Consider the following 24,238-nt stretch of genomic DNA (forward strand, 5'->3'; position numbering starts at 1 on the left):
GATGATCCTGTTATTTGCGTTGGTAAATACAAGTCTCAATTCCATAGAGTTTGCACACCACTGACAAAAATAGCAGCGAAAGTCGTAAATGATAATGATAATATTGTGTTTAAATGTGTATCATGTCTATCAGCCCAAGATGACGGCGGAAACATTGATGCTTTGAGTGGTGAGCTGACCAAGATTATGGGTGTATTGTCATCTATGTCTCAGTCGCTTACCGATAACCAAAGCAAAATTGAATCGAAGATAAACATGGCAATTTCAAGTGGTATCGAGATAATTTTGAAATCAGTCAGTGACTCTCTACGTGAGAGTATGGTATGCATTGAAACCAGTGTTGCCAATAAGCTGAATGATTTCAAAAAATATCTTGAAATTAAAGATCGGGAAAATAATGCAGTCTCAATGAACAGAAAGAGAGCACGTAATGAGAGAACGGTTCACTCTGAATCGGACTCAAATCCCAGTAAGGAAATGTTTTTAGCACGCGATGAACTGATTGTAGACGATTCGAGACGCGATGACGAGGTTTTTTGTGGTAATAAACAAACCTACGCGAACGTTTTAGCGGGGTCAACTGGGACTGTTTTTTAAAAAAATCAAAGAAAAGAGAACCTTAAGGCTCGGGCGGTCATTGTGATCAAACCAGTCGAGTCTTCTCAATCTAGTAAAAATACTAGATTATTTTTGAAAGAAAAATTGGATCCAAAAATACACAAAATTAGTAATTTTAGGAACGGAAAGAATGGCTCGATTTTTTGCTGAGTGTGCAACAGGGGATAATGTTGAGGTTGTGAAAAAAGATATAGAGAGCAATCTAGGAGCAAAATATAGTGCTGTTATTCCTACAATTCCGAAACCAAAGTTGAAAATTGTGGGAATGAGTGATCGGTGTTCCTCTGAAGACTTCATTGACCTGTTGAAAAGTCAAAATGACATCAACATCGATGAAGTGAAAGTTATTGCGGAGTACGAAAATACTCGCTTCAAATATAATAAATATAATGTAATTGTTGAAGTTGACAAGGACACTTAAAACACTTTGATGAGTGCTGGAAAGGTAAACATTGGGTGGGATAAGTGTCCTGTACAAGAGGCCATTAATGTTTTGCGCTGTTTTAAATGTGGAGAATTTGGCCATAAAAGCACAGAGTGTGTTTATCCCGAAACATGTTCCAAATGTAGCGGGCAACACAAGACATCTGATTGCTCTTCAACTGAATTTAACTGCGGAATTGTTTAAAGTCAAATAAAGAATTAAAAATGAATTTGGACGTTAAACATCCAGCTTCTAGGTCACAGTGTCCGGTTTATCGGAGACTGTTTGAAAAAAGAAAAAGCAACATGTTTTTTAGTAAATAGCAGCTAAAAGAATCGCAATGTGAGAGGAAGTTAGAAATATTATATCTGAATATTGCTGGTTTATCTACAAATTATGTTGCTTTGCGGCATCTTGTGGAAACAAAACGCCCAATGTTAGTATTTTTCACCGAAACTCATATAGTAGATGCTGATGCATTTGATCAGTACAGTTTTCCGGGATACAAAGTTGCTTTTTGCCTTTCGCATTCCAGACATACTGGTGGGGTTGCTATTTACGCCAAGGAATCAGTAACATTCAACATTCTATCGAACAAATCTGTTGAAAATAATTGGTTCCTTGGAATTTCAGTTGAAGGAGGCATGACGATTGGAAACTTTGGACTTTTATATCACTCCCTAGTTCAAGTAACCAGCGTTTTTTAAAAATATTAGATGACTGGTGGGATAATTTCGTTGATTTGAACAAATTAAATGTCATTGCTGGTGATTTCAATATTGATTGGTTAAATGATCGAAATTCGAATCAATTGAAGCAGTTAGCCAACTTTTACAATTTAACACAAACGGTTTCAGAATTTACGAGAATTTCCAGACATTCGCGAACATTAATTGATCACGTGTTTTCCAATTTTGACGTTCATTCTGTTACAGAGGCCGATTGGAAAATTTCAGACCATGAGACAATTTGTATTTTAATAGAGAATGATCGAAACCGTGATGAAAAGGTAAAAATTGAATGCTGGAATAGATATTCAAAGCAGGCATTGCCTCAGCTTGTTTTGAGTAGCTTGGATTTTCTCCCGATAACTGGTGATTTGAATAATTAAGCAGCTGTTCTCACCAATACGCTGAAAGAGTGTACCAGTAGTCTAGTTTTTGAAAAATACATTGAATCGGATAAATCGAACAGCTGCTACTCTTTGGATCTTTTACGTTTAAAACGTAAAAGAGATAAAAAGTACAAACAATTTTGCAGAAGTAACGATAATAATGATTGGAAGAGGTACACTGTCGCGCGTAATTTATATTCACGCGCCTTGAAAAAGACCCGTTGTGAATATATACAGAGAAAGATCGATCAACATCAAAATAACAGCAAAGAGTTATGGAAAATATTAAAAACATTAATGCAAAATAAAGATAGTTTTCCGCAATCCATAACATTTGACGGTTTGAGAGAACAATCGGCGCGGGTAATAGCAGAGAAATTCAACAATTATTTCGTTGACAGTGTTCAATCGATCAATCAAAGCATTGATTCGGCCAATGAACCGGACGAAGTAATACAGCCGATCAGTAATAACTGTAGCTTTGATGGTTTTCATCCTATTACTTTTGCAGAGTTGAAAGACATTTGTTTTTCTTTGGAAAGATCGGCTGGTATCGACAATGTCAACGCAAAGGTAATACAAGATTGCTTTCATGTCATTGGACACGACCTGCTGGACCTTGTTAATGAATCATTACAAACGGGGCACGTGCCTGAAGTTTGGAAGGAATCGCTTGTGGTTCCTATCCCTAAGATGACTGGGACGGATGAAGCCGAAGAGTTTCGTCCCATTAACATGTTGCACACATTAGAGAAAATATTAGAACTTGTTGTAAAAGGCCAGCTGATGAATTATTTAAATAGTAATAACTTGCTTATCCCAGAGCAATCAGGTTATCGAGAGGGTCACTCTTGTGAATCTGCTTTGAATCTGGTGTTAGCAAAATGGAAAGAAAAAATCGAGGCTAGAGAAACTATTTTTGCGGTGTTTTTGGATCTAAAACGCGCTTTTGAAACAATTTCTAGGCCCTTATTGTTACAAACATTGGAGCGCTTTGGTATCGTAGGGACAGCATACAAATGGTTTGAAAGCTATTTGTGTGCTAGAACTCAGAAGACTCGTTTTAACGATTTTGATTCGGATTCCATTGCTAACACACTTGGTGTACCGCAAGGAAGTGTTCTAGGGCCCATTTTATTTATTATTTATATTAATGACATGAAGCGAGTTTTACGGTTCTGTGATATTAATTTATTCGCTGATGACACTGTTCTGTTCATTGCAGCGAAGCATCCGCTTGATGTTGTAGCACTTCTAAACCAAGATTTACATTATCTAGCGAATTGGTTAAAATTCAAGCAACTAAAGTTAAACATTAGTAAGACAAAGTACTTGATAATTTCTTCAGCCAACTCCAGACTAGACGTAAATATTGAAATTGATGGTGAGACGATTGATCGCGTAAACGAAATAAAGTATCTTGGAGTAAATATTGATGACAGATTAACTTTTAAGTCTCACATTGATAATGTCATCAAAAAATGGCCAGAAAATAATGTGTCTTGTGCCGGTTAAAGAATGAATTGACTGTTAGTAGTGAAATTCAATTGTACAAGTCAATTATTTCACCACATATAGATTTATGCTTATCCATTTTATTCCTGGCAAACAATACGCAAATATTGAGATTGCAACGTTTACAAAATAGAATTATGCGATTAATATTAAAAATGTAATAGATACACTTCCTCGAGTTTTATGCTGGACGCATTGCGATGGCTTTCTGTGAAGCAAAGAGTATATTTTTTGACAATGGTGTTTCTATATAAAATGTTTAATAATATGTTGCCTCGATATTTGTGTGACCGGATTGATAGAGGAAAAGATTTGCACAGGTACAAAACTAGAAACACGGAAGATGCCAGAACACCAAATTTTCTTTTTGGAAGATCACAGAACTCTCTGTTGTACAAAGGAATAAACTTTTTCAATTCGATGCCCAGGCAAGTAAAACGTGCAGCAACAATGGCAGAGTTTAAACGGCTTTGTATTTCACACATAAAGTCTGTTTTGTAGGCAGTATAGATTTTTTTTTTGTAAATTTATAAAGAAGATTGTAAAATTGAAATATTTTTAAAATTTATTTGGTACATTAAGTTATTATGTTCATTGATGATGATGGATTTTTTGTTTGAATATAGTTATATAATATTAAATAGTAGAGTAGAAAAAGAGTCGGCTGCTTATCTTGATATTGAGTACATCAGGTTTAAACCCCTGAAACTGAAACAAAAAGCATATCGGGTTGACAAATTGCTCTTTTGGTTTGTAACATTTTTGAAATTATTTTACTTTCTTTTTAACAATTCATCTGTTTTTACGATTTAAAACAGGGTTTGGAGCGAAAACTGAAAAGGCTCGAGTTTGCCTGTGATCTGTAGAGATCGTCATCGAGAACTATAGTATCATTGGATCTCTCTCGTAGTTCTAGTTCGTTATCTAGAACCAATTCTGATTAGTGACCGCTCTTAAACATTAGGCTCAATTCCTAATCAAGTCCAGCGAGTTTTCGGGTTGGAAACGTTCTGGATGAGCCTTGGATTCAGGGGCGACTCGTGGCTTTTGAACCTACCTGTTCAACTACAAATTTTGAAAATCGCAGTTTGAGGAAGTAATCACAATAATGTCCGCGTAATCACGCAAGTCTATTCTATTTGTTACTAATTGAAAGTGAAACTAAAAACCAATAAAATATTAATATAAATCTGCGATTGAAATATATTTTTTGCATGGCGTTCCCGTGTGCAATGCACAGGTTGCACTTATGGACGAGTCGCCCCTGCTTGGATTGGATATTCGTCATATTTTTTTGTAAATTATTGGTATTCATTACTATGTCTGAAATTAATAACCAGTCCGTTATTTGTTTGCCAACTGGTTACATTGCATGTTTTTTAAAATATCTCATATAGATAAATCGTCCAGCTCAAACCGATGTAGGGGTATGAGGTGGGACCATCATCATCATCATCATCATCATCAACATTCGCTCATACTAGAAATTTTCCAAACACCCTCAAAATCTGAAGTTATGGTCAAAACACGGTTTTTTGGATCTCGACGCGAATAATGTTTTTTAACTCAGCCATTTATTAACCGATTTTCAATATTTAAGCAGTTTTAGAAAGAAGACAAACAAAACTTTCAAAATAAATACAGGTTGGTTCAAAATAAATACAGGTATCAATAAAACATGTTGAGTTATTTGAGTTTATATCTAATTTTTTAGACTGTTTCACGCAATTTTTTAATTTAATTTTAAATTTGCCGTCTATTTTCGTTAGAAACATACCACAAATACACTATAATTTCAAAAGTATAATCAATTCCGAATCAAATGAAAGTAGTTTTGTGGAAATCGGTTGAAATTTGGCAAAGTTATATATTTTATTAGAAAACCAGAATTTTCGGCTTCTATCGCACAACTATTTCACGGTGCTACGAATGATGAAAAAATGCAAGAACTTTTGATGTGACTTAGTGTGGGTTGTAGCTTTAGTCGAGTGTTACTTGGGCATTTACTTGAAGTTTGTCAAATGCTCCGAAAATTGTAAGTTATGTTCCAAACCCTGTTTTTTACCTTAGGTCACATTTTTATGTTTAATACGATTATTTTTCAACCGATTTTTTATATTTTGGCGGTTTTGCAAAGTCGAAAAATAGAGCATTTGAAACATATAAATATGTCTAAAAAGTTTACCTACATGTGATGAATAGTTTTAATATAAATAAGATGGTTTATGTTATTTTCAAATTTTTCAAAATTTTTTCGCAATTTTTCACACATTTTTGTAATGATGGAGCTTCAATTGCTGTAAAATTTGGAAAGTTCTTTTAGTACCAAACGGAAACAATAGGTGTTGTTAATGAAAATCTGTTATAATTTGTTTGAGAAATGATTTGATGAAATCTAAGTATACATCAAGTCAAGTAGAAAACATCAAGTCATATCTCAGCCAAATTATAATAGATTTTCATAAACAACACTTACTGTTTTCGTTTGGCACTAAATGTAACTTTCAAATTCTACAGCAATTATAGCTCGTTCATTACAAAAATGTGTAATAAATTGTGAATAAATTTGGTAAAATTTGAAAATAACATAAACTTTCTTATTTATTTTAAAACTATTCATCACATATAGGTAAAATTTGAAAAAAAAATCATCTTATTTTATTTAATATAAATCATCTTATTTTATTGAAAACTATCCATCACATATAGGTTAACTCTGTAGACATATTTATATGTTTCAAGAGTTCTAATTTCCGCCTTTCCAAAAAAGCCAAAATATAAAAAATTGGTTGAAAAATAACCGAATTAAACATAAAAATGTGAGCTAAGGTAAAAACAGGGTTTTAACCATAACTAATAATTTTTGGGGTATTTGAAAAACTTTAAGTAAACGCGCAAGTAGCTTTTGACTATTTACATAAAAAGTTCTTGCATTTTTTCATCATTTGCAGCTCCGTGAAATAATTGTATGATACAAGCCAAAACTTCTGGTTTTCTTAAAAAATATATAACTAAGCCAAATTTCAACCGATTTTCACAAAACTCCTTTCAATTGATCCGGAAGTGAATATACTTTCAAAATTATAGTATGGGTATTCATGTTGAGCTCGTAAACAAATACCCAGCCGTAAAAATACTCACCTCCATTGACGAGTAATGGAAGATACACAGTTTACGGCTGGGTATTCGTATACGAGCTCGATGTGAAGACTCCTAGTATATTTGTGGTATGTTTCTCACAAAAATAGACGGCAAATTGATAGTTAAATTGAAAAAATGCGTGAAAAAGTCAAAAAAATTAGATTTAAGCTCAAATAACACAATATGTTTTATTGATATTAGAACAAACCTGTATATATTTTGAAAGCTCTGTTTGTCCTCTTTCTAAAACTGCTCAAATATTGAAAATCAGTTGATAAATGACTGAGTTGAAAAATATTATTTGCGCTGAAGTCCAAAAACCGTATATTGACCATAACTTCAGATCTTGGGGGTGTTTGGAAAATTTCTAGTATGAGCGACTCAACAAGACCTACAAACTACACTAGGTCACCTCTGAAGTTCTAAATCGCTGTAGCACAGTGTAATCGTTAGCCTAACTAATTATTCATAATTATATAAAAGCTAAGATATAGATGCAGATTGGTTTTTTATGCAATTAATTGTTAATTTAATTTGGAAACATCGTTAAAAACTAGATACTCTATCGAACAGCCTAAATCAAATAATATTAAATATATAAGAGAAGTAATAGAAACCAATCGACATATGAACAAAGTTAGACAATCAGTAACTAAACTAGATCTTTTTAATGTTTTCAGTACTCTGGCATTCGTATCGGCCCTGTCGTGAAGCGAGATGTAATGAAAGCGTCAACTATGTTAGAGCATGAAAATCAGTAAGTATTCTGTGAAATCATATATATTCAATTATGTTATCTTTCTCATATAGGAGTATTAAATAGGTCACTATTCATGGTACTGAAATGCTTGATAACGAAATCTATCAAATTAGGGTCACAGGAACTGTGGAAAAATGATTAGTTAAATTTGAATTGAGCAATTCCCAGTTCACAGAAAAAATTCAATATGGGTATTCATGTCGAGCTCGTAAACAAATACCCAGCCGTAAAAATACTCACCTCCATTGACGAGTAATGGAAGATACACAGTTTACGGCTGGGTATTCGTATACGAGCTCGATGTGAATACCCATATTGAATTATCCCCTAATATCAATGTTTCATGAGAACTTGTTTATTTATATTATCGAGAATGATCTATATAAAGAATGAAGTTCTGTCTGTCTGAGGTCGGTGAAGGTTGTGCAACATCCATCCCCTCCCTGGAAGGGAGGGCTCACATATTGCTTCCACAAATTGGTATGCACACGCAAAAGTTCGAGCCTACATCAACCGATGTGTCCTCTCAAAACGCACATTAAATGCTCTGGCTTTGCACAACAAATGTGTCAAAAGGATAACGCAACAGTTGCCGAATGAATACATTGACAGAGATCGAAATCAGAATATGTATAATACACGGTTTTGGACAAACGATCAGCAACCGAAACAGCCAATAGCGAGCCTTGTTGCAACAGAATTTACTGACGCTGATGCCAGTAACGTGGAACCGAATGCATATGAATAAAACCAGAGTTGTCGTTAAATACAAAATGTTTTAAACAAATCCAATGTCTTTTTAATTGTTATTGATTAAATAATGTTTTCGAATGACCGGATTCATGATAGTGAATCAGTTCATATTTGCATTAACCTAGTCAGTACCAAGATCATCAGTATTGATTACTGCTTGCACTGCTTTGACGATAGCAGCATTCTGAAAAATATTACCAATACCAGTACAAATCATCATGGCAATACTAGCACCGGTTAATACTTAAAAAGTGTTTTGATTTTGAGCCGCCCAATACATTGAACATTCGCTAGAGCATCAAATGCGTTATGAACAACACACATTCGTTGTACTGGTTCCGAAACAGTACAAAAGATGCTCTGAAAAGACGCAATATTGATGTGGTTACGCACAGTCCAACTTTTGCCTGTAGAGGTTTTTGAGTGCAAAAATATTTTTATGGTATTTCAACACTCCTCCCTTCTCTGAAAGGGGAGGGTTCCCATACAAATGAATTTACATAACTCGAGAACTAATCAAGCTAGTGGAACCAAATTTCCAAAAGTAAGAGTTTTTAAGTACAAGACATGTTTCTTCAATGGTTTGCCACTTCATTCTACTCTGGAGGGGGGGGGGGGGGGAGGCGTGTCAATATGAAGCATATATTTCAACCAATTTTTCCGGACAACAGCCTTAAATGATCGGTATGATGCAACAAGCCAAAAATCGAGCTCAGAATCCAATTTGAATTCTGGAACTGTCGGTTTCTAAAAAGCAGCCGAAAATGATCGAAAACCACCCAGTAAAAGTATTGCCAGAACCAGAATGATTCCCAGAGGCCAGAAATTGACTCCAAACGCCATTTTGAAATCCTTAACGACTTTCTGTTAAAAGCTATCCGCAAACTGAAAACTTCATCCTCGCCTGGGCTTGACGGTATTCCAACTGTTTTCATGAAGAGTGCACGTAGAAGATTAATGCCTCTCTCTTAAAAATTCTAAACCTTTCGATGCAGTAAGCTCAGTTTCCTTCAGAATGAAAAAAAATCGATCCAGTGTACAAGAAGGGTAAAAAGTATTTAGTTGAAAACTATCGAGGGATAACGTCTCTTTGTGTTGGTTCGAAAGTTCTTGAGCTAATAGTTAGCGACTCTACAATGTTAACTGTCGCAGATATATTTCAACGCAGCAAAATGGATTTATACCTGACAGATCAGTTGACACAAATCTAATGGAGTTCACATCTCTGTGTTTTGATGGCATTTCCGAGGTTAAACAAGTCAATGCAATCTACACCGATTTTAAAGCTGCCTTTGATCATAGCTCTCATAGAGCTCCAACAATTTGGATTTTATGCTCGCCTCTGTGGCTGGCTGGAGTCTTATCTAAAACATTAGAGAACATTACAAGTCAAAATTGACGCATCTCTCTCCCAGGAGTTCACCAACTACTCCGGTGTGCCTCAAGGCAGCAACCTCGGATCAATTCAGTTTATTTTATTCGTTAACAATACTACGAACCTATTCACCGGAAGTTGCACGCTCTTGTATGCTAATGACTTCAGAATGTATGTCGAAGTGACAAGTTTGGCTCTTTGCGACACTCTACAGTCACGTGTGAACCAATTTGCTACGTGGTGAATTGTCATCGAATGTCTCTTAGCGTCGAAAAGTGTGTAACCATCTCGTTTCATCATAAAGCGAGCCGCCGGTCATTCTTTGGAACATGTTGAAACCGCGAAGAAAACTAGGTGTTTGTTTGGACTTAGAACTATCCTTTCGACAGCATCAGCAGTTTGCGATTGACAAAGCAAATCGGCTGCTCGGATTTTTATTTGAAATCACACAGGAGTTCGGCTACTCGCTATGCCTTCGATCACTTTATTTTGGGTTGTACGGTCCCACTTGGAGTCTTCTACCGTCATTTGGTCCAATCGCAACTTGGATACGAAGAATTGAATCTGGCGACCTCCGGTTTCTTTAAAAAAAAAAACGAATACCATTGAATATGGGTATTCCCGGATTCGGGATGATGCCCACAGACCGGAAATCAATTTCACGCGCCTATGGTGGCGAACCAGCCTGTGGCTAAATAGCTAAAATGTGTTAATAAAGTAAAAAAAAATTTCACGCCTCATTTTGAAATTCAAGGTGGTGACTTCCGGTTCATCTGGTGTCGTTTTGAGGTCTCTGGACAGCATCCTGATTCCGAAAGTAATCATATTTGATGGCATTTGGTCAATTTTGGTTGTTTCCCGGAAACCGGAAGTCACCATCTTGAATTTCAAAATTACGTCTGGAGTTGATTTCCGAATTCCTAAACTACTCGTATCAAATGGCTTAGTCATTTTTAGCTGTTTTCCGGAAACCGGAAGTTACCGACTTAAATTTCAAAATGGCGTCTCGAGTTGGTTTCCGATCTCTGGGTGTCTTCCCGAATCTAAAATAAAGCAAAGCCTTGATGCTACATTCCAATTTGGAACTCGACTTTGTGTTTATATTATACATAGCTTCGCAGCCAACTGTTAAGTGTACAGGACAATTGCGGGGTTAGCCCTACTGACATTAACAGTCTCTCACGAGCCAAGGCTCGTACCTACGACAACTGGTTTGTTAGGCCAGCATCGTACCTCGAGACCAGCGATTCCTAAGATAGCCCAACCCAAAACACCCATACCATCGAATGTATTCGACCAATTTTTATTCTTTTTCAGATACCGGAAGTCGTCATTTTGGAATCCAAAATGACGTCGGGAGTTGTTTCCTGATCTCTAAATATCAGCCCGGTTCTGGAAATACCCATATTGAAGAGTATGCGACATTGTATTATTTAATTGTTTCTATGACCACTAGAAGTCCTGGTGGAATCTGTTTCTTTAGGGACATTTTGAGAGTATATCACCATAACACCCTAAACCATAAAAATGACCTGTGGAAATGGAAGTAAAAAATTCAAGCCCCCTCCAATTAACCCCCCTCCCCTGTTACTATATAAAAAGTAATACATCAAAAGTTGTTTTTTAATAAGGTTTAACTACCGGTACCCGCATAACTGTCCCATACTGATTTTGGTCACTTTTGAGTTATCATCGGGAATCGACTTAACTGTTATCATATTTTCTGGAAAAAAATTAAAATTGATACTTTTGTATGGAAAAACATGGAAAAAATACCAAGTTGTTTTTGTTCCAAATTGAAAGTACCCGCATTACAGTCCCACTGCATAGTGGTGCAAACTGCAAACATATAATTTTGCTCCAGATTAGTGTATATCGGATTATTTTAGGCATATAGAAGTATGCCATTTAATTAACTAGACTAATGTTGTTTTTCTGTAGTACAATCTACGTTGCCAATGATACTGCCGGTTGCTGGTTGAATTTATATGTGATGGGACAAAATATGCGAGTACTTTTGGAATGTACCCGCATATTTTGTCCCATTTTGTCGCTTTTTCGAGTTATATAACATAAAACCAATTCCATCCATGGTTTTTTGTTCTCAACGATAAACTTGTGGTGCCATTAAACTGTTATGGTCGTTGGTTCTGGATGTAATTGCTGTAAATCCGAAAATTCACGGTTAATATTAAATCGCCGTTTTCTCAACATGTTGTTTTTCATTATGGGACAGTTATCCGGGTACCGGCAGTTAAGATGTCACAGAGTCTTATCACTTTTGATTGCCGTAATATATGGAATTTCGTCTTATGAATCCAAAAAAGGTACCCCGTCGAGCACATAACGGTTAAACACGAAGAAGTACCCTACTATCCAGCGGATAATGCTTAGAAACCTGAGCCAACCAATGTTATGTAATGGGACAAGGTTGGGCGTAAAGCATCTAAAAACCAACGTATATTATACAAGCAATGATACATTTAACGAATTTCAAGGCGAGGATGTTCTTATTCCTATAATGCCAATCATTTCAAATCATTTGCCTTTTGAGTTTGAACGTATCCAATATCCGATTCTTCATGCATTTGCAGATTATGAACAAATCGCACGGTCAATCTTTGGAAGTATATGGAATCAATTGAAAATTTCCTTGTTTTCAATGTTCAAATTCAATAAGACAAAGATAAAAAAATGGGCGTTTCCTTGGTCAGCTGGTTTTATATAAAAACACACCCTAAAAGCAAAGTATTGAGATCTAATAGATTTCAAATATTTTTCTTAACATTTCATACGAATTTAGGAAATGCCAAATAAACACTATTTTACGCGAAGTTCGCGTGAAGCTGAAGAACTTGAACTTGAGGATTGTTTTCATGAAATTTACCAATTTCACGCTTGTTTACAATTGATAGGGGGATTAGGGGCATAATGAGCACACGGGGCGAAATGGGCACCCCTCTCTTATGCGAAACTACGCATTTTTTAATTCAATGTGGTATGTGGAACTCTCCCGTAGTTACTACAGTATCTCTTATGTAGAACAAAAGTGATTTGTCTGTTTAAAATATGGAAATAATTTGAAAAAATCAACTTGGTTCCCGGATGTTGGAAAAATTATTATTATTGCGCACTACAAAATAAGCTTCTACGGTCGTTTAAATGGCTCAATCAAGTATGTAGACACATCAATATGATGTATGGCTCGTACCCCAAATTTCACCATCATTGAAGTTTTGATTTTAAGCTATAATTAGTGTTAAAATCTCATGTTAACTTCAACTAATTCGATAGGGGCGAAATGGTCTCCTTTAGATGGGGTGAAATGAGCACACCTTTTCACATAAACTTGCGTGAAATTCATCTCAGTAGACTTGTGAGTTTGTCTGTTTCCATAGTCAGTGTTTGTTTACAGTGATGGTGCGAACATATTTTAGAAAGTCTTTGAGACCGAATCGGTCAGAAAAAGGGACTGCAGGCAGAATTAGCCACCATAAGGCGCGACGGGACATTCACGAAACAAGCCGCCATGTATCACGGCATCTCGCGACAAACGTTGGCCCATTAGTTGTACTTCTACACAGTTTCAAGATATGTTCTATAAGAGTGCTCATTATACCCCGTGGGTGCTCATTATTCCCCAGTGGGGTGCTCATTTAAAACACGGCAGGCTTCAGTGGGCTGGGCATGTGGTGAGAATGCCGGATGAGCGTCAAGCGAAGGCTATATTTAGCAGGAATCCCGATAGAGGTCGTCGACTTCGAGGTAGACCCCGCACTCGTTGGATGTGTGCTGTCGACGAGGATGCACACGAAATAGGTGTTAGGGGCGATTGGAGGATAGCAGCCCAAGACTGAGGGACATGGAGACGTATTCTGGATTCGGCACTGGATCGATAATCGGTCTGTCGCCTTAAAAGTAAAGTAAAGTAAGTAAGGGGTGCTCATTGTGCCCCACACATCGACTGATTGCTAGTTTTTGATGCATGAATCTAATTTGTGTTTTTCACCATTATTTATACGATAAACTTTTCAATTTGTGAATAGTGTACCTTTAATTATAGATAGTTAATTCAAGTTTTGCACTAAAGACAGCTTAAAATTTTTGTCGTTTTCCCTGCCTAAATCAGCAATCAAGTTAGGGTGCTCATTATGCCCCTATTCCCCCTACTAAGGTTTACGATTTTTTTAAAAAAGGTAATAAAAGGTTAAGAGTTTTTACTAGTTATATTGGTAATAGGTCTATTTCCCGAATTTTGTACATGCTGAATCGAAATTTAATGGGTGCCGTAAAAACAATTTAGGATGGATTTTTAACGTCAGTTTGCACGCCGATGAACGTGATTTTGTGTTAGCCTCAAGTGTCGCTACTCGTAACACGGGCCAATACCGTGTCGTAAAATATAATCGGGTATTATGAGCAGGCTTCTGGATGGCAAATGATGTTTTAAAATATTTCAGTCGTATTTTGAACTGGAGAACTTGTTGATAAGTGATGACTTATTGCGGTTGTGGGATACGCTTAAATATTTTGTCTGGGCACTAAAACTGAAAACATTCTGGTGTTCCCAACAAATCACCAATTCTTGTTATTGCTGCACTTTTAACGGTGGTAGGATGCTAAGGAATACATCAATTCTATCGTTTATATGTATGAACATCGTAAAACGTGTATCCGGTGCATCGTACGGATACTTCAAATCGTTAAAAACATGCACTTATCGAGTTTTATTCTTTGCGTGATAAATTTATTATAACAGATACTACATTAGGCAATTTTATTTGGAATTTCAAGTGTTTCACCTCGATCGTAAAAATATGGGTGGTTTTAGTAATTAAATTAATGGATTATTATTGTTATACAAGCATAATGCATTTGCGGTGAGACAAAAATACAATCATATTGTAACAAAGCTTAAACACCCTGAAAACTATCGATATTATTTTTTTATTTCAATGCAATCCGTCAGTTTGTTTCAAGTGATTGAACCTTCTTATTATGTGTAATTATATGCAAGAAGATGCCTACTTTGCATGTATCTACCAGCACGCAGTTTTGACGTGTAGGTTTTTGAATGCTCGTAGGTGTCTCTTCGGTCGGGTTTCAACTATAGTATCAGCTATCCCACGATTGTCTGCACGTCAACCGGTTTCACGCTGTGCAACAACATTGGATGGCATTCCATCCTTCCATTCATCTATCTATTTATCCATCTATCCTTCCGAGTACGTCTTCAGGAGTTAGCATAAACGCTCGAAAACTAACGCCCAGTCGCAATCGTGGGTGACTTTTACGCTACAGTTTGATACGAAAAACTCCGGGCCCATGGTGACTCAGAAAGCCGATTTAAAGTGACATGATCGATTGCGGTGATTACCACCACGCGGGCTCAAATTACAGCGCTATTTAAACCCCATATGGTTATGTTATGCTAATTATATCAATACTTAGATTCCCGACAGGTTACTGCCGACAGATATGAACTATTGTAATCGCAAACTGATTTATTAATTTTTTTTTTTATTTATTTCACTCAACACCAGGTATGCCACTATTCTCGCCTTTGACGTCAAAATAGAGCGGGACGCACAAGAACTTGCCGATAGTTTAGGCGTAAAGATCTTCCAGGCGGATATTATTTACCATTTGTTCGATAAGTTCATGGCTTATCGGGAGGAAATCAAGCAGCGTAAACGTGAAGAGTTCAAAACGGTTGCGGTGTTCCCGTGCAAACTGAAGGTAAGTTATCAACACTGGGTACCGAGCGGGTGGTGCGTAAGTATCCTGGTCGACTGGAAGAATGTCACCACGATACGGTAAAAAATGAAACGCTAATTGCGCTCTTGGAAACCACGGTGGCCATGATTGTGCATTCTTGGTTAATGCTTTTCACTGCAATTAAGGAACATGGCAGTTGTACCGGTTTAAACGATCGATTATTATTATACTCGGACATGGTTGATGAGTTCTGTTCCACTTTAATGAATACCTGTGGGTATAATCGATCGTATCCTTTTTGAAATCTGCCCCGCTGCATGAAGGAGTTTTCGGTGATCCACGAATGAGGTCAAGAAAAAAAAATACATTGCAAACAGCGCAATGAAGGAACATTCAGAATTCAATATCATCTACAAAAGTGTTCCGTTGACAACAATAGAAGCCTTTATCACATTTCATCATACGTTATTCAGCACCGCGTACCTCAACAAACACCTGTAAATGTGTTTTTTATTTTATAAAATGCAATCATTGCGTTGAATCATGATAGTATTGAACCCAATTGCAAATACCGACTAAAGTGGCTTCGAGTGCAAAGTGTTGTGAATGAATGGCTGCCGTAACGCTTCCGCGCTTGCGCTGTTCCGGTCGGTGGCCTCTCGTGTCGTATTGCTCGCCAAGCTGTGCGGTCAGCCACTCGATCAACTCAGCATCCGACGACGCGATAGCGCATTTTATTTATAAGCCCAAGGTCACTTAACGTTGCTGGCGAACCGCGTGCCGGCAGCGGCGGGCGATTGTCGATGATGTTTTATTTTTTTCAAAGCAGAATATTCAATAAATTGCAATCGATTTTTCAAGAATGGTTCGGCGACGTTGTTGGTTCAATTGTCAGGAACGGCAACGGTTGTTTAGTGGAGAAGCTACGTTGTTTCATATCATGACCAAGTTAAGTGGTTCGTTTTGAAGTGTCTTACAGATTTGTGTGATGACCACTTAGCCTAGCATCACGCTATGAATTCAACTAATAAACAAACACGTTATAACATTCATAGGGTTGTGAACCTCATTCTCGCCGTACTTGGAAGGCTTGTTCAAGTTGTGTGTCTTTTCAACGCATTATGCAGGAAAGTTAAAAGGTGCTATTAAATATAATACGATTAACAACTACATATTATAATAATATGCACTCTATCAAATTTTACTGGATAGATGGCGGAAGCATTTTCGTTTTTCTCTGTGACTCTGTCACACGGATTAGTTCATTTGAGTGAACTATAAAAAATATATATCTGTCAGAATTGAATCCAAACCGTTAAGCGGCATTCATAAATTACGTACGCTCGGGAGAGGGTGAGGGGTAAATCAGTTTGCTTTCCTCTCCCTGAAGGCCATAACTTCACTCCGAAAACGAGCATTTTAGTCAAGTAACACAGAAAGATCCCAAAATCAGAACGGCCGAAAGCACCCCTTCAAAGGCCAAAAAAGAAAAAGATCCCAAATTAAGCTCAAAAATGCCGAACACCCCTTCTAAGGCCCAGCAAAGGCCAGAAAAATGATTCCAAATTAAGCTCAGAATGGCCGAAAACCATTTCAGGGTGTCGAAAACCTGGAAAATTAGGGAATGTCAGGGAATTCGTTTTTCTATCAGGGAATATTAGGGAAACTGAGAAAGAATCAGGAAAAAAAAATTAACCGATATGCGATTCTTTTTTCAATGGATCTTTAGCACAAAAACTGATTTTTTTAGCATGAAAAGCCAATTCGAGACCGCTACTGTTCGGTTTCATATCGATCGAATACATTTTTCACTGGGATTTCAGAGTTGCACTTTTTTGTGCCAAATGCTGAAAAATATCAGGGCAATTGAAGTTATATTTTAGAGAATATCAAGGAAAATCAGGGAATTTGGTTTTGAAAATTTTTTCGCCACCCTGTATTTCTAAAGGCCAGAAAAAGCCAAAAAAGATAATGATCCTAAATTAAGCTCGGAATGGCCGAAATTTTTTTCTTAAGGCCCGAAAAAGCTGAGAAAAATTATCGCAAGTTAAGCTCGGAATGGCCGAATAACCCTCCCAAATGAATTTAAACTCAGAATGGCCGAAAACGCCTTCCAAAGGCCAGAAAAAGCCAAAATAAAGCATTCCCAAATGCAGCTCAGAATCCCCGAAAACCCCTTCTAAAGGCCAAAAAAGTAAATAGGGGAGGAGTACCAGTTATGGCAATACCTAAAAAAAGTACCAGTTATGGCATGAACCAGCTATGGCCTTTGGAGTTTATGGGGTATTACCATAACTGGTACCATTGCGCTTATGCGATATAGCTATAACTGGCTTGCCATAACTGGCTCACCTACCCTATTCGCGAATCAAGCTCAGAATGGCCGGGGTTTCTGAAGGCCAGAAAAAGCTAAAATAGAAAATGATTCCAAATTGAGCTCAGAATGACCGAGAATCCCTTCTAAAGGCCAGAAAAGGCAAGAAAAGAAAATGATCCCTAATTATGCTCAGAATGGCCGAAAACTCCTTCTAAAGGCCAAAAAGGGCGAGAAAAGAAAATGATCCCAAATTAAGCTCAGAATGGCCGAAAACCCCTTCTAAAGGCCAGAAAAAAAACTAAAATTGAAAATGATCCCAAATTAAGCTCAGAATGGCCGAAAAACTCTTCTAAAGGCCAGAAAAAGCCAAAATAGAAAATGATTCCTAATTGAGCTCAGAATGACCGAGAATCCCTTCTAAAGGCCAGAAAAGGCGAGAAAAGAAAATGATCCCTAATTATGCTCAAAATGGCCGAAAACTCCTTCTAAAGGCCAAAAAGGGCGAGAAAAGAAAATGATCCCAAATTAAGCTCAGAATGGCCGAAAACCCCTTCTAAAGGCCAGAAAAAAACTAAAATAGAAAATGATCCCAAATTAAGCTCAGAATCGCCGAAAACCCCTTCTAAAGGCCAGAAAAAGCGAAAAAGAAAATTATCCCAAATTTAGCTCAGAAAGGCCGAAAACCCCTTATAAAGGACAGAAAAGGCGAAAAGAAAAAGGATCCCAAATTAAGATCAGAATGACCGAAAAACATTTCTAAAGGCCAGAGCCCAAAAAAGACCAAAATAAAAATGATTAAGCTCAGAATAGCCAAAAACCCCTACCAGACTCCAGAGAAAGCAAAAAATTTTTTTTTTGTGCAGCAAAACAGCTTTAACGAACATAGCGTTGTTACCTACAACAGCGGTTCTCAACCTGGGGTACCTGGGGAAGGCTTCCAGGAGGTACACGATAAAAAAAATCAGTAATGGCGAACAAAGCCATTTTTCTTTATGATATTTCAATTTTCGAAATAAAAATGTTTAAAAACAAATTTTCTGTTGTCTTTTTGGAAACTTTCCAATAAGACAACAGAAAATATGTTTTTGAACATTCATTTTTTCCAATGAAAAGTACTACTAACTTTATTGGAGACTACTTAAGTATCTTTCACAAGCTACTTTAGAAAAAATCATATTGAGCATCAAACAATAAAGGGGTACAATTGATTTAGAAAATATCGCGGGACGCGGGAAACAATGCGATTTTTGTCGCACTTATTTTTAATTGGAAAGAAATTTTGCTGATAAATTGGGTGGCACGGTTTATTTTTCCATTAAACTTTGTTTATTTTGTCCAATTGTCAAAATTTGTTTTTTTTTTTCTTGAAGTTTCAATTTCACTTCTGGATTCAGTTGAGTGGAAGTTTTACTTTGAAGATTGTTTGTCTTGTTGAGCCATTGTTTGAAATATATTTAATTTGAAGGTTATGTTTACAAAATTAGCCGTACAGTAGGTGCACATTCTCGGTTAAGTGAATGAAAATAAAGTATTGTTTGCCTTCACGTTCGAACTCATGAATGACGGACGAGTTTTATCGAAACTTTACAAAAATAGCTGTTTTTAAAGAAATGATACAAATCTCCGAACCAGTTTACGGTCGATAATTAGGCATAATGAATGAAGGTATCAATTTACGACAACTTGTGCTCAAAGTGGTTGCTGGTCCCACTGTTAACACATGACTTCAAAGGCAAGAGTAGACTGCCCATTCGGTTTACTAGAAAGGCGGCCGTCCGACAGAGACGGCGGATATATGCGGGCATCTACCTGTTTGTTGCTGTCTCGAGTCATCGCTACCATGGCTTCTGTCGTGGTCGTGGTGAGGGGAAAAAACAAGACATCTGGAAACTTTATTCAAAGGAAGAAGGCATTTTATGATATCCGGTGATTATTTCACTTTGGGCCTCGTCACACCGTGGGTTCGCCATATTCGCATCGCTGATTTTCGAAGATTTACTTATACCATTTTCATAGTGGCGACGCATACAAAACTCACCCGAAAAAGCAAGATGACTGCTGCTAAATGTGTATTTTTTCGGAATTTCCAGATCTTACCTCAATTTGTGTTTAATTCCCGTGATCCAATTGTGATAGGCGTTATTGTGGAAGCTGGTGTCGTCAAGGAGGGAACGCCAATTTGTGTGCCAACTAAAGAGGTAAGAATTCATTATTTGTATACGATAATTGTATGAATGTACCAAGATAAAAAAATATTTGATGTTCATAGGGATTATCAATATCGTGCTACGTTTGACAGTGCGAAGTATTTTAGAAGTATCCATATCTGAGAAAACCTGCTTAAATAAAAATAAGTAATAGTACTTCATAAATGACAATTCTATGTTATATATTCGATCAGTAACTATGATAACAGTTATGCCTATAGCCGCGATGCGATGACCCTATCTATTATCGCTTGTTTTGATTCCCCATCAGCGTTCGGTCAGTATATTAGCAAGCCCTTTTATTATTATCTCAGCTTCCAGTATAATTTATTATATCCGGTCCATTTACAACCCTTTCTCTTACCTCCCGGCATGACACTGATGAGAATTGCTGCGGGATTGTTCACTACGACGACTAAAAATATGAAGTTGTAGTAGAGTGTAAATATAAACTGTATCGGGTAAATGTGTTTCGAATTAAACTATACATAAATGTCGATGTTCACAAAATGCCTAATGTCTGGGCTAGACAACATGAGCCCAATGGAAGCTACCTACACACAGCCATAACAAAGCGGAAATTGATTTTAGTTTCCAGCTTATACACACAATTCCCTCTAACACACGATGTTATAACCCAAACACCCATATCGCATATAGTATTATACGAATCGGAACTTACCATATGCGGGGGCTGCTAGTCCACCCGGTGCCTAATATACAAGCTGGAATGTAAAACCAAAACGGCTGAAGCGGGCCAGAAGAAAAAAAAAGATAATTTATCGCCGTACTGGAGGACGCCCTCGCGAATTCTTTCGCCAGCTATCTCGATGAGCTAGTATTTGCAGTAGCGGCGACATTGGCGACCACCGGGCCGGACAGTTTGTTGTTTTACTTTTTTTTCATACGGAATTCGAACTGCTGACGTCAGCCCGGAAATTGATGTGTCGGCTGTGGATGTACCAGGAGGATGGAAGGGTAAATCAAGATAGAATCAACTAAACCAAACTGATCATATAGTCAGCTGATTAACATGCATGCCTTTTAAAACTTTCATATATTTTTGAATAATTTTCATCTTTTACTTAGTCGTGAACATATGAGACTCCTAGTTTGTTAATATCCCACGATTAAAAATCAACATCGACAAGAGGAAGCCTGTTGTCAGATAACGTTCACTAAAAAGTAAAGTCAAAGTCAAAAGTAAAAAAATAACATTAAAATCTTAAAACAATGCAAAAGTGCACTTCGTATGGATTGCTTCCAGTAACGCATTGTCGACTAGCAATCCGGCAGTGTAAAGCTGGCTTTAAGATTCCCGTGAATTTATTCATACGTCGCTCTCGACAACGAACGCAAGCAAATAGGTATTACCATCCAAAGTCCAGAGGGAATGGCCTCATGGAGGTGCTTGAATGCCGCTGAAAGCTTCCTACGCAAAACCGGTATCGCGGCATAACACGCCTTATTTGCGACATGCTTATTAAAAATGCGTGTAGTTCTGTAGGTATATCTAACAGGGTGGCCAGCGAACCGGGAAAACCTGGAAAACCGGGAAAAACCGGGAATTCGAAAATGAACCGGGAAAACCGGGAAAAACCCGGGAATTTCAATGCTAAACCGGGAAATTCATCATGTTTATTTTGAACATTATTTTTCATTTACTACATGCGTGGGATCTGTTGTATTAGTTTAACGCGCTATACATTTTCTGCCATCTCACAAACACTGGAAGACACAAGGAACTATTTAGTTAGTCTCAGGGTAAGATGCTGGGGTAACAAGCCAGTCGTCATATGTTATATTCTCGGCTAAAAAAGACGACCGTTATAGTCAATAGGATCCTAGCGCTAGCCCCGCAATTGTTCTGTACACTAACAGTTGACTGCCATTCTTTGTTTTTTTTTTTTCTAAGTTGTCTTCCTTCTCATTCACACTGATTAGGACTTCAATAGTAAGTGCCGATCGAACATCAAAACAATCACCACTTTACAGGATCAGCGTCTGATGTAATTTATGTCTGAGTATGTTTCAAAGTTATGTACCAAATTATTCATAATTTTTGTGAAAATTGATAATAATGATAATAACTTATTTGATGAAACAAGATTTGAATTTTAGGTTATAAATCGCCAACAAAAACTTACAAAGCCCAGGGAAGGTTGATACTTCAAATTACTAAAAAATATTTTGAAGGCCAGAGAAATCAAGAATGATTCCAATCAGGCTTCAGGCAAAAACTAAACTATGGTAAAAAATATCTATAGCCTAAAACAATTAACTCCTCCGCCAACCACGCTGGATCTGGGTTCGAATCCCAACACCATAAGTGTCGATGGTTGTGTGATGACGTGATCCACTCACGATCAACCAAAACTGATCTAGATTCAATTCTCCGGAGATTTTCTGAGGCCAAAAATCTCTGGGTTCTTACACCGCATGGGAAAGTGAAGCCGTTGGCGCCGGTCCGTTAACCAACGGGTCGTTAGTTAGGATCCTAGTTCAAGTCGCATTCCCGGGTGTTGGCGATTGTCACAATAGTGGCGGGAATAGACCAACGGAAAATAAGCAAAAATTTGCACGACGAAGCTATTCAGCATCGTTAAAGAATATATTGATGTTTAATATGCAATACATTTAGTGTTAATTATGCATATTGTTGATTAGTAATAAGAGTTTGAAGTTCGTTGTTTTTTATGTAAAAACTGATTTTTCTCCACTGGGAATGGGTTAAGCTTAAATCCACTTGAAAAAATGTCTTGAGGCCCGAAATTTCAGAAATTGATATTAGAGAATTTGCGTTTTTAAAGAACAGAAGCAACGAAATTAATTCAAAATTTATAAAATAGTATTCAAGAGGCTTAAAAATGCAAAGACCGTCTTCATTTTTTTTAAATTGCTTGCATACTCCTCCAAAATCAGGAAGACATATTTTTTAAATAAAAAGCTCAAAACCATAAAGGCCATAGCGAAAATTATTCGTCCAAAATAAACCTGGAACAATACTACGTAAGGATAACAATGTTATCAAATTAGTCCTTTCTATAGTATCGAGGCAATAACTAAGCCTCAAGGGATCCTTAAGAAAACGGAAAAAAATATTTTAAACGACAGAAATAAAAACAATTGTTCAGCTCTCAATTGCCATGAAACTTTTACAGACACTAGAAAAAGATAAAAAATATGTTCAAATGTTTCTAAAGTTCTTCTATAAAAGTCAGCAATCAGATTTTATTTTATGTCAGAAATGCACCAAAAACATAAAAAAATTAATGTTATAAAAGTAAAAAAATTCAATTTTTGATAAAAATTTTTGTTGAAAATTCTGAAATTTAGAAGGCGAATTCAGGAAACACAAAACAAGCTTCTTATTTAGCTCAAAAAGGCAAATATTGTTTCTAAGCAGCAATAAAATTGTATTGAAGCCAGAATCAATCAAACAACACAGATATAAATCAATTTTAAAACTGAATCTAGCAAAGTCGGTGAACACCAGAAAATGGGTAATAATAAGGTTAACAAAATGAAAAAATTGGTTCTCAAACAAATTTAAAATTTCCAAAAAACGGCTATTATTGCAGATTCAGGCAAGGCGAAAAACTTTCTCGGTTCAGGGTCAAAAAATATGCTCAAGTTATTTTGAAAACTGTGGAAAATAACTAGAATGTTTACTCTCATTCACTAAAAATGACTTTGAAAAAGTTATTAAGAAACAAGAAAAAAATATTATAAGTAATTTTTTTTAAGTCAATTAAATTTAAAATTAAATTTTAAATGAGATAATGATGTCAAAAAGGGGTATTTAGTTGAAAAGTTGCTGAATTTTAGTCTGACCAGAAATTAGAAAAACAAACCCTAGAATAGATTCCAAATTGAATTCAATAAAATCCACAATTATATTTAAAATTCAATTTAGAATTAGTGGAAAATGAATTATTAAATTTTATTTTTAAATAAGCACTTTGAATAAGGCCAAAATCCGTAATAAAGTTTGAAACAATTGATGAAGTTTCTCAAGGCTTGAAATAATAGAAAATTATTGCAAAGATTTGTCGTTTCCGAAGCTCAGCAGCAGCCAGAACAATTTTGAATTTAAATTCCAGATTTGTGAAAATGTATGTATTAAAGTTTTGAAAAAGCAAAAACCAGCTCTACAAAACGTCAAAAAAAAACTCAACCAGAGAGTGCAGAAAGTTACAAATATCGCTTTCGTTGAACAGTTTAATTAAACCAGTAATTAATTTATGTAAGTCTCAAATGACAGAAAATTGAACGGTTCGAAATAAAATTAAAACT

The 24,238-nt window shown here is 36.5% G+C and overlaps 1 protein-coding gene across 1 annotated transcript in view; it reads left to right on the forward strand.

Annotated features, from left to right (window-relative positions):
- The window catches only part of LOC129721540 (eukaryotic translation initiation factor 5B), a 175,362-nt gene that overhangs the window by 69,203 nt on the left and 81,921 nt on the right, over positions 1–24,238 (forward strand). Inside the window, exons 5-7 of the mRNA XM_055674238.1 lie at positions 7,493–7,569; positions 15,244–15,439; positions 19,826–19,933. Coding sequence (XP_055530213.1) covers positions 7,493–7,569; positions 15,244–15,439; positions 19,826–19,933 — 381 coding nt within the window. The remainder of the gene's footprint in view (positions 1–7,492; positions 7,570–15,243; positions 15,440–19,825; positions 19,934–24,238) is intronic.

This window comes from Wyeomyia smithii, chromosome 2, assembly GCF_029784165.1.
Source record: "Wyeomyia smithii strain HCP4-BCI-WySm-NY-G18 chromosome 2, ASM2978416v1, whole genome shotgun sequence".
NCBI lineage: Eukaryota > Metazoa > Arthropoda > Insecta > Diptera > Culicidae > Wyeomyia > Wyeomyia smithii.